Below are 12,039 nucleotides of genomic sequence, written 5' to 3'. Positions count from 1 at the left end.
GGTGTGCTGCTTCCATGTGGGCTTTGTTGCTTCTGGGCTAGATGGCCGCTTGTTTACTTTCAAGCCTTTAAGTCCCCAGACGCTATAGGTCTCGCCGGGCACCATCAGCCTTCTTCACCACACTTACTTATGCACACATTCGTCTTCAGCGTTTATGTGGAAGGTGGTCCTACAATGATGGTTTTTGTTCTTTGGTGTCTGCTGCCTGTTCCCTTCAACACTTCGTGGAAACCTATTTTATTAACTGCTTCATTAACATAGAAGGGAGAACAATCTTTATATTGCCTTTTGTATAAGGAATGCACTTTTCAAGACACCTCAAGCCTCTTATGTAAATTTATTATTATTTTTTTTTTAGATTTTTTTTGTCAGAGAAAAATTGCAGCCTGAAAGGTGAAGGTCCTTTTTACAACTTGCACAAATGCCGTTTGCCTTCTAAGACAGAGTTTTGTGGCTGCCACCCAGTAAGAAGTCACTCACGAGCCTGTGTTGCAAGTCAGCTACCCTGAAGTGGTCCTAGAATCGGTGCTCCTTGAGTGTTGTGAGAACTATTAGCAAACTTAGAAATAAAATAAATAAATAAATTAAAAAAGAAAACTTATACATAACCTTCAGAATTCCAGTAGAACTTTCTGTGATAATAGGAATATGGGTGTTGAGCACTTGAAGTAGGACTAGTAGATTGAAATATGTTTTTAATGAAAGTTTAAGTAATGGCTGTTTAAGTCTCTTTTTGTGGCTAGTGCCTATGTTATTGGAAGGAACAGGGTGCTGAAAGAGTGCACATTAAATAGTTTCTGCTCTCAGAGGTTAATGGCAGACTATGATGCTAAGAAGTCACTAAGTCAATAGTATATGCAAAAATATTACAGAAGAAAACCAGAATGATGAAGGTAGGTTCATTATGAATTCATTATGAATGCAGATTCATTACTAGCTGCTTGCTTGCTTGCTTGCTGCTTACTTCTGTCTCCACCTAGGCAGCTGAGAGGCCTCTCAAAAGTCAGTTATGTTCAAAATAGCCATTCCATTCTCCCTGCACCCCCAGCTTCTTGTCCCCTTCCAACTCTTTGTCTGCAAAACCAGAGTGGTTTTTAAAAAACAACAACAAAACAACAAAAAAACATTTTTGCTGGGCCATAGTGTATAATAAATTCAACCCATTTAAGTATACAGTTGTTGAGTTTTGACAGTCATGTAACCACCACAGTTGAAGAGAAATATTTCCGTTACTCCAAGAGGTTCCATTGTGCCCTATTATGGATTAGAAATTGTCCTCCAAAATGTGTTGTCTTAACCTCTGTGCCTGTGAGTATCATCCCATTGGGGAGTAGCTTGTCCTTTTTGGTGTTGGTTTGAGATAATAAAAAAAAAATAGATTGAACAAACGAGCATGCAAGCAAAAATGGGGAAAGGGAGATGCCAGGCCGCTTGAAGATGCCAAGCAGCAGCTCAAACAAGCCAAGGGCCTACCTCCAGAGCCCACAGTAAAAGCCTTTCTCTGAATTGTGAAAATAAATGACTTTGTTAAGCCCTCCCATTTGTAGTACTTCTGTAATAATAGCACCAGCTAACTAAGAGACATCCCTTCCTCAACCCCTCAAAACCTATGAGGAGATTTCTGTAACAGATGAAATTATATAATGTATATTTGAGTCTGACTTCTTTCACTTATCCTACTGCTTTCTTTTTTAAAAATCATTTTATTGGGTTAAACAAGCGGCCATCTAGCTCAGAAGCAACAAAGCCCACATGGAAGAAGCACACCAGCCTGTGTGATCACCAGGTGTCTAAGGGAATCAGGTATCAGGCATCAAAGATCGAAAAATCAAATCATTTTGAATGAGGGAGAATGCAAATTGGGGACCCAAGACCCATCTGTAGGCAAGTGGACCCTTACAGAAGGGTCACGGGGAGGAGACGAGTCATTCAGGGTGCAGTGTAGGAACGATGAAACATACAACTTTCCTCCAGTTCTTTTTTGTTTGTTTGTTTGTTTTTTGTTTTTTTGTTTTTTTCCCTCCAGTTCTTTAATGCTTCCTCACCCCCCACTATCATGATCCCAATTCTACCTTACAAACCTGGCTAGACCAGAGGATGTACACTGGTACAGATAGGAACTGGAAACACAGGGAATCCAGGACAGATGTTCCCTTCAGGACCAGTGCTGAGAGTGGCGATACCGGGAGGGTGGAGGGAGGGTGGGGTGCAAAGGGGGAAGCGATTACAAGGATGTACATATAACCTCCTCCACTGGAGGATGGACAACAAAAAAGTGGGTGAAGGGAGACGTTGGACCGTGTAAGATACGACAAAATAATAATTTATAAATTATCGAGGGTTCATGGGGGAGGAGCAGGGAGGGAGGGGAAAAATGAGCTGATACCAAGGGCTCAAGCAGAAAGCAAATGTTTTGAGAATGATGAGGGCAACAAATGTACAAATGTACTTGACACAATGGATGGATGGATGGATTGTGATAAGAGTTGTATGAGCCCCCAATAAAATGATTTTAAAAAATCATTTTATTTGAGGCTCTTACAGTTCTTATCACAATCCATACATCAATTGTATTAAGCATATTTGTGCATATGTGGCCATCATTATTTTATAAAACTTTCCTTTCTATTTGAACCCTAATTATCAGCTCCTCTCTTTTTCCTCTCTCATCCCTCCCACCCTCGTGGCCGCTTGATAAATTATAAATTATTAGTATTTTCATATCTTAACACCTATCGCTGTCTCCTTTCCCCCACGTTCTCTGTTGTTCATCCCCCTGGGGGGCTGTGTTGTGGTTATATGTTGTTCATTGTGATCGGTACCGCCTTCCTTCCCTTCTCTCTCTACCTTCCCCCTACCCTCTTGGTATCCCTACTCCCATTTCTGTTCAGCCTACTGCTTTTGAGGTCCATCCCTGTTGTTTTGTGTCTCAGTTAAGTCAATCATTTTTTTGGCCTTATGTACCCACTAATGGCCATTTGAATTGTTTTTAGATTTTGGTGATTTTAACAATGTGATAAATATCAATATCTTATTATAAACAATATATTATAAATAATATTATAAATATCCTATTACAAGTAAAAAATGAATTTGTTTATATTTCTCCCTGGATAAGAATCTTCCAGTGACTTCCTGTTGAACCAGCATGGAATATAAATTCCTTGATTTGGCCTGTTCTGCCTCCTCCTCCGATGGTGCTTATTCCCCACTCTTCCCCTTTTTCAAGACTTGGTTTTCTCTTTCTCTCCTTCCTAAAGTGCAAGCCCTGTATTAGTGGAGACACTGCTTGGTGGACTGCTGTTCCCTTGGTGCCTACAATAGTGTTTAGTATGTAGCAAGCCTCCCATAAGGAGCCCTGGGCGCTTAGTGGGTTACATATTGGGCTTCTTTCTAACTGTAAGTTCAGCAGTTCAAAACTAACAGCCACTCGAGGGAGAAAGATGAGGCTTTTTATTCTTACAAAGAGTTAGTCTTGGAAACCCACAGGGGCAATTCTCCTCTGCTTATTGGGTCACTGTGAGCTGGAATTGACTCTCCGTGGCAGTGAGCTTGAGTTTCAAATTTCACTCAAAGTTCCTATCAAACTACAGAGGCTAGGACAGGGAAACAGTAGGGTCTCATGTTGTGGAATTTGCGGAAATGACTAATTTGTTCTTTTTTTTTTTTTGTCCTGCCTCCCCACCCTCCCGTGGGGTCTGGCCCCTGAATCTTCCTACCCCGTGGTGGTGAGAGAGAGAGAGAGAGAGAGAGAGAGAGAGAGAAATGACTAATTTGGATGTGAATTCTGCAAATTTTTTTTTTTAGGAAACTTCATACGAAGATGCAATGATGGACGAGTGAGAACATAAAGTAGCAAAGAGGTTCAGGATCGGGAAAGTCAGGACCCAGGTTATGCTGCCTGTCTGCTGTGTGTTCTTGGGCAAATTCTCGAACTTTTCCTAGCCTCAGTTTCTTCATCCCTAAAATGAGTATTCATTCAGTAAAAGCACCTGCCTGTCCCGGAGGTCCTCAAGCCCACTCTTTGGCTTGATGACCCACGAGGAGGATGCACAAGACTCAGGAAACAGTTATTTGCAGGGTTATGGTTTATTACAGTGAAAGGGTAGCAGTCAGAATCAGCATAGGAAGAAGGGTAGAGTTCAGAGGAAACCACGAGCAAGCTTTCAAACGCCCTTTCCCGCCGAAGTCACACAAACCAAGTTCACTGCCCTGGAATTGATGCTAACTCATAGCAGCTGGGTAGAATATGATAGAACTGCCCCTGTGGGATTCTGAGACTAATTCTTTACGAGGTTAGGGAGTCTCATCCCTCTCCCGTGAGGTGGCTGGTGGCTTCAGACTGCTTACCATATATCCTCGTGTATAAGCCGAGTTTTTCATCACATTTTTAATGCAGTTTTTGTGGTAAAATTAGTTGTCTTGGTTGATAGTTGGGTTGGCTTATATGCGAGTATATTTGGTACTTTGTGGTTTGCAAGCCCCTAACACAGTGGTTCTCAACCTGTGGGTTGCAACCCCCCTTCGGGGGTCTAATGACACAGGTTGCCTAAGGCCATCGGAAAACACATAAATATTTCACAATATATAATTACGTATTTTGTGATTAATCACAATGCTTTAATTATGTATAATTTTGTTCAATTTGTAATAATGAAAGTACATCCTGCATATCTGATATTTACATTACAATTCATAACAGTAGCAAAATGACAGTAATAAAGTAGCAACGAAAATAATTTTATGGTTGGGGGGCACCACCACATGAGGAACTATATTAAAGGGTCACGGCATTAGGAAAGTTGAGAACCACTGCCCTAACACATAACCAGTATCCCACCAGAGCTCCCTGAAGTCATACAGGATGGCACTGAAACCTACTCGGGGTTGAACTGTGACAGTACATGTGGATTGTATCTATCAAGGAAGCTCGTTAGGGACTCGGCCCAAGGTGTTGATTGGTGCTGGTCTCATCATCACCTTTGATCTGGCAGGACCCAATTCCTAGACTCACACCTTTGATCTGGCAGGACCCAATTCCTAGACTATCAGAGGAAAGCAGGATTTGGCATTAATCACATTGTTTATACAAACAGCCTGGGCATAGTGAGCCACTTTTATCAGTTGGGGGAAAGTGGGAACACTCCCAAAATTCAATTCCCAGACACCAGCCAAAGGCCAGTCTTACAAACAGGACTTTCTAAGGGTGGAAGTTCTTTTCCACCCACTGCCTTCTAGGATAACCGTGAGGACAAAAATGAGAAAATCGATGCAGAACACTTAACACAGCGGTGAGCATATGCTAAGTGCTCACTGAATGTTACTTATATTAAGATGATATTAGAAAATTCACTTAAGAAAGCAATGAGTTTGGCCCAACAACAACATATTTAATAGACTCTCAGGGCTGAAAAGACCTTTAGAAAGTATCTAATCTACTCTCTTATTTTACAAATGAGGAACCTGAGACTCAGAAAGAAGAAGTGATTTACCTGGTGATACCCATTTTAGTTAGTGGAGTAGTGAGGATGTTCTCACGGTAAAGGGGGAGACTTCCTGAGAAGCACTCCGTGTGTTGAACACATGTGTGAACCAGACCTCCAATAGATGACTTCCAGTCAGCATTGGATGGGAATAATCACAGCCTTTGTAGCAGTGTCCATTTCTCATTGAAAGAGATTGGATCATGGCATGTGAAGTGGTGTGACCTTTTTTTATATCAGTAATTTTATTCTGTGAATTTGAGAATGCACATATTACAGCCTTTGCGCAGGCTGGTGGTTGGTAAATGAATTTTAAAGGAGCTGACCTAGCTCTGATTTGCATTGATTGGCTGTTTCCACTTTGCATCATCTGGAAGAGTGAACAGGCAAAGTGCTTTCATTTTTACAGAACAGCTTTCTAATTCAGCGTGAACTCAAGGAAAATGGGTTGATTTCCTTCAGAGTCATTTCAAATACCAAGCCCTAGATCTTGTTGCATAGTTGGGAAGCTGAACCCACCGCCATCAATTCAATTAAACTCTAACTCATAGTGGCCCCTCTCAGACAGAGTACAATGTTTGCATAAGGTTTCCAAGTCTAAACCTTTACTGGGGCAGACAGCTTCATCTGGCTCCCTCTGAGCAATCGGTGGGTTTGAACTGCCAACCTTATGGTTAGCAGCCCAGTGCTTAATCCACTAGGCAGCCAAGGCTATAGCAATCAACGTTCTCTATAAAGAGATATTTATTTGATCTGAATCAGGGTAGAAAGTTAGTCGATATATTAGGAGTTCTAAAAAAGATTTGTGTTTGTACCAAAATGTAACTGTTAATTCAGAATGTATTTGTAATCCATCTCTGGATTCGATGTCACTTGAGTATTAGAAAGTGTCTCATCCTTGTTGTTTTTTAAGTTGAAATGATGTAGTAGAAGGTGTTTCGATAATCGCTTTATTGAGGTGTAATTCACGTTATCTTACAGTTGAAAGCGGACTGTTGGTATTTACTATCCTAGGAGGTATTAAAGAATCGAAGGAATTTTAGAAGTGCCAATCAGTTGACACTTTTAGAGATGGTTGTCGAGTTCTTTGCCAAAGTATAAGAGGGAGTGACCATGGCGCTCTCATCTTTGACCAGGCTGTGTAGTCCAAGTTAACTAGAGAAACAAGTCCAGGGAGACTCGTATGTGTATAAGAAAGAGCTTTATATAAAAGAGCAATTGTACATTAACAAAACATCCCGGCCCAGTCCAGATCAAGTCCATAAGTCCCATATTAGCCGATATGTCGGTTACCAGTCTATAAATTCCTCTTCAGATGCATGCAACACATGCAATGATGTCGAATACAGGAGATCACAGGCCAGGGGGTGGAAAGTCTTGTGGATCCAGTGGTGGTGGAAGCATCTCAGCACTGGCATGGGTCTCCATGTAGCTTCTCCAGCTCCAGGACTCTGGCTCCATCAGCATAGCTCCATGTGGTTTGTCATAGGAATGTCTCACGGGGAGACAGTGTGTGTCCCACCTCCAGGGAGGAAGACAGGAGTTCCCAGAATCCTCAGGAGAAGGTCATGACCACACAGAGGCCTCATGGGCTATGATCTGATAGGTAGTCTAGACTCGACCCCTTTCTCACGTAGATAATGGATTATGTGACTACCACACAGATTGCCTCACTTTTCTCTTGTGGAGCTGCTGGTGGGTTTGAACTGCTGACTTGCAGTTAGCAGGTCAGCATTTAACCCACTGTACCACCAAGGCTCTTTTATTTATAAGATCAAAAATTTAGTCCATAGTAGGGTATAAAACACCACTTTACTTTTGTAAAATATCTTTAATCTGCAGCCAACCCCTTCCCTCAGGCTGATGGGAAATTCTATCTCCACCTCTTGCAGTGGGATCATTACAAGATCTCATGGTTACCTAGTTCTTAAACTGTCATCAACCAGACTTCAAATCTCAGCCATTCCTCCACCAGATATGCTGAGGCCTTAGCTTGTAGGCGTCTCCTCCCCACAGAGCTCCAGAGGGGTAGTCTGGCACATTGTTTCACTCCTCTCACACCTCTGTCTTCCCCTTGCTCCCTTTTCCCCTTTCCCCTTTCCCCTTTCCCCAATCTCCTTTGGGAGCTCACCTGGCATAGTCATTAAGCACTTGGCTGCTAAAGTGAAAGGCTCCCATTTGAGGGAAACGCTGGCTCTTTGAACTCACCAGCTGCTCTGTGGAAGAAAGCTCTCAGTCTGCTTCTGTAACATGGACAGCCTTGGAAACCCTGTGGAGGAGTGCTGCGGTGTTGTCTGGGGTGCTGTACGATGGTTGGGTTGGGGGTGGTTTTGATAGAACCCTCTGTAATGTGCCTCTGCAAACCCAATGCTGACCTCTACTTGTGCATAATAGCTACTGTTTGCTCTGAACTACTCAGACTCACCAAGACCTCCAGGACCTCTGACTCCTTTCTCCATTTAGAATGCAGCAGGTATTATGTGTAGTCCTGGTTTTGGGGTAGCTGATCTCAGCTCCCTTATTATGAACTGTGAATGTGAGAGCTCGAAGGGAGTGAAAGTATGCGCTCATCGAAGTATCCATTAATTAGTAGGTCACTAATTAATGATAATTGGTAGCTGGGGAAGACCTGGGAGGTGGGAAGAGGAAGTCTTCTCTTTCCTCTGACTGGGGCTTGGTCTGCCGGCAGCACTGAATCTGTGTTCTTTGTAACAGGCGACGGCTATGTCTGTGGACTGTCTTGGGCAGCATGCAGTGCTTTCTGGGTAAGTGAGCTTTCAGAGATCATCTGCCATGATTTCTGAGAGCAAATCGCAAATTAAGAGTCTTCTGGGAAAATGGAAAATACTCTGTTTATACAAGGGACCTTCAGAAAGTTCCTGGGTAGGTAGAATGAAAAGATCCTGGGATTTTTCCACCAACATTGTGAAGCCCCTCAGAATTAAAGAGACAGTCACAGAGTTAAGCACGGATATCCCAGTGACCTTGTAGTGTATTTCTCGTCTCTGCCTTAAAAGCAATATAAATCTTTTGAAATTTTAGTGACTGATAGTTTGATCTGCAAGTTTTGGTTTTCTGTGCACTGCACAGACTCTTCAGAAAGATGCCACCTGGTGTGGCCTGACATGTAGGTGGGAGAATGGTGGCGACCTGAACAATGCCAAGACTCCCTGGCCCTTGGACATACTCAGTTGACCTCCCTTCCTTCAGTTTTCCCTTGAAGAGATTGAACTATGTAATTTTCGCAGTGCTCACTGGCATACCATTTTTATTCATTTGGCCACACTTGTAATTTCCAAATAACCCTATCATCTTACCAAACGAGAAAGCCTAACCCACCATAGTCAAGTCAATCTCAACTGATAACAGCTTTCCAGGATAGAGTGTCTGAGCCTGTCGGTCTTTGCGGAAGCAGTCTGCCTCATCTTTCTCCTGTGGAGCACCTGTGGGCTTGAAACACCTGCCTTTCTGTTGTAGCCCATTGCTTCACCCACTGTACCAACCATGGCTCCTACCCTTGTTCTAGTATGATTTCTTTGAGTGTAGAGTTAGTGAAATTTCTGGGTCTTGTACTTTTCTGTTTACTTTTTGACCAGCTGCCACACTTTGAAAGGAGCCTGGTGACAATGTTGGTTAGATGTAGGGTTGTGAACTGCAAGATTGTTTGTTCAAACCCACCAGCCACTCAGCAGGGGAAAGTTGAGGCTGTCTGCTCCTGTAAAAGTTTGCAGTCTAGAAAATCCTACCTAGGGTTGGTGTGAGTGGTGATGCATTGGACTGTGATCTGCATGGTCGGCAGTTCAAAGCCACCAGCAGCTCCTCAGGAGAATGACTGGGCTTTCTATTCCCATAAGCAGTTACAGTATAGGGTTGGTGTGAGTCAGAATCAACTGGACGCCAATGGGTTTCTGGTCACACGCTTCCACAGGGACTCTACCTTGTACAATCTCACTAGTAATAGATGGAGTTCAGTTTCTCCAAGTCCATACCAATGACTGGTTTCCATTTTTCATTCTTTTAAATTTTGAATTAAGTGAGGTTTACAGGCCAGATAATCAGTTTTACCTCAACAGTTCATTCACTTCACCCATTACAAGGCACTTAATCTACCACTACCTATTTCACTTCTTCCCTGTGTTTCCTGTTTCCCTTCCTCTTTCCTTCCTCACCCTCTGAACTTTGTCCGTGGGTAAAAGCTGCCCCTTTAATCATAAATGGTAATTATTCTAATACAGGAGACTTTGAGTTCCAGGTCTGAAAGGTGAACTAAGTGCCATTGTCTTGGTGGTCTTGCCTGTCTCCGTCCAACTAATAAGCCTGGTCTCTTTTATGATTGTGAGTTTTGTTCTGAATTTTTCGCTCACTCTATCCAGGACCTTATAAATTGATCCTTTTCAGAGCAGTTGGCGGTGGTAGTCGAGCACCATCAACTGATATTTGTATGGTCCATTAGATCATTGATCTGATTGTTGCTATATTTTGCTTTTCCTCTCTCTTCTTCCAGACAGTGAGAGATCAGTAGTTGCACATATATTGCATTTTTCTGATAATAGCTATCCTGGTGAGAGGGAAGTAGTATTTCATTGTGACTCTGGTGTACATTTCTCTATTGAAAAATGGAGCATCTTTTCATGTACTACTTATTGGCCATTTGTGTGTCTTCTTTATTGAAATATCTATTAAAGTCCTTTGCCTGTTTTTAAATACGTTTATTTGGCATTTTGTTATTGAGTTGTAGAAGTTTTTTTCTTTTTTTCTTACTTTTATTAGGGGCTCTTACATCTCTTATCACAATCCATACATTCATTCAGTGTGTTAAGCACTTTTGCACATATGTCACCATCATCATTTTCAAAGCATTCTCTTCCCACTTGAACCCCTAATATCAGCTCCCCATTCCTTCCCACAATCTCCCCTTCCTGCCCTCCCTCATGAACCCTTGATAAGTTATAGATTATTATCATTTTCATATCTCACATCATCCTCCATCACCTCTCACCCACTTTTCTGTTATTCGTCCCCCTGGGAAGGAGTAACAAGTGGATCCTTGTGATGGATTCTCCCTTTCTCCCCCACCCTCCTATAATCCTTCTATTATTTCTACTCTCCTTGTTGGCCCTGAGGGGTTTATCTATCCTGGATTCCCTGTGTTGAGGGCAGGGAGAAGAAGTCAGTGTGATTCCAAGTCTCCAGTTGAGGAAAGGGGTCTGAGCTGCACTATGCTCTCAAGGCCACTTAGAGAAAGGGGCATGGTGACACTTACCATGTATATGAGTCAGCTCCACCTTACAGCGACTCCTGCCCAACATTGAAACCCTTCTTGGTGCTGTGCCAGCCTCACAATTGTTGTCTGAGTCCCTGCTGTAGCCATTGTCATTTCATGTCATTGAGGGTCTCCTCTTTTCCACCGACCCTTTCTAGGGCCTGGTATCTGCTGATAACATTTTCAAGGTATGTGAGACAAAGTCTCACCATCTTCTCACTTACAAGAAGCATTCTGGCTGTACTTCTTCTACGACAGATTTATTTGTTCTTTTAGCAGTCCATGGTTATTTCAGTATTGTTTTCCAACACTAATTTAAACGCATCATTTCTTCTCAGATCTTTCTTTTTTTGTTGTATCATTTTATTAGGGACTCTTACATCTCTTGTTACAGTCCATACATTTTATTGCATCAGGCATATTTGTACACATGTTGCCTTCATTCATTTCTAGACATTTACTTTCTATTGAGCACTTGGTATCAGCTCCTCAGTTTTCCCCTTCCCACCTCCCCCATGCCCCCTTGATAGATAATAAATTATTATTATTTTCGTATCTTACCCTGACTGCTATCTCCCTTCCCCCATGTTTTCTGTAGTTTTTCCCCCTGGAGAGGGGTGTATGGTTATATGTCGATCATTGTGATCGGTTCTTCCTTTCTCGCTACCCTTATGGTATCACTATTCCCACTCCTGTTCCTGGATTCTGTGTGTCGTGAGCCCCCATCTCTTTGCTGTACTTGTGTACATGTTCCGGTCTAGTCTGAAACATTACTGGGGTCGTGGTAGTGGGGGCTGAGGAAGCCTCAAGGAACCAGAGGAATATTGTGTTTCATCAGTGCTTTACTGAATCCTGGTTGACTCATCTTTTCCCTGTGACCCCTGTATAGAGGAATTGTTCCATTGTCTACAGATGGGCTTTGGGTCTCTGCTCCGCCCTTTGTTCTCAACAATATGTTTTTGTTCGTTTGTTATGTGTCTTCTGATGCCTATTACGTGGTCCCCATGAGTCCCCATGACTCCTCATGATCTCATCGAAGGTGTGCTTCTTCCATGTGGGCTTATTGCTTCTCTGCTGAGTGGCCGCTTATTTAATCTCAAGCCTTTAAGACCCCAGACACTATATCTTTTAATAGGTGGGCACCATCCACATTCTTCACCACATTGGCTTGTGCACCGTTTTGTGTTCAGCAATTGTGTCGGGAGGAGGAGCGTCGTGGAATGCCGATTTGTTAGAACAAAGTGTTTTTTCTTTCTTTCTTTTTTTAACATTTTATTGGGCTCATACAACTGT

General features: G+C 42.6%; 1 protein-coding gene across 2 annotated transcripts in view; it reads left to right on the top strand.

Annotated features, from left to right (window-relative positions):
- The window catches only part of WDR59 (WD repeat domain 59), an 85,415-nt gene that overhangs the window by 3,215 nt on the left and 70,161 nt on the right, over positions 1-12,039 (top strand). Inside the window, exon 2 of one of the 2 annotated variants that reach the window (XM_004704792.4) lies at positions 8,199-8,248. The exons of the other annotated variant lie outside the window; for it this stretch is intronic. Within the exon in view, the coding sequence (XP_004704849.2) occupies positions 8,199-8,248 (50 nt within the window). The remainder of the gene's footprint in view (positions 1-8,198; positions 8,249-12,039) is intronic. 2 annotated transcript variants of the gene reach the window in all.

Source organism: Echinops telfairi, unplaced genomic scaffold (assembly GCF_000313985.2).
Source record: "Echinops telfairi isolate 266 unplaced genomic scaffold, ASM31398v2 ScPeMD7_2291;HRSCAF=2852, whole genome shotgun sequence".
Classification (NCBI taxonomy): Eukaryota; Metazoa; Chordata; class Mammalia; order Afrosoricida; family Tenrecidae; genus Echinops; species Echinops telfairi.
Note: the sequence above shows the minus strand (reverse complement) of the source record. Positions and strands in the feature narration are given on the sequence as shown.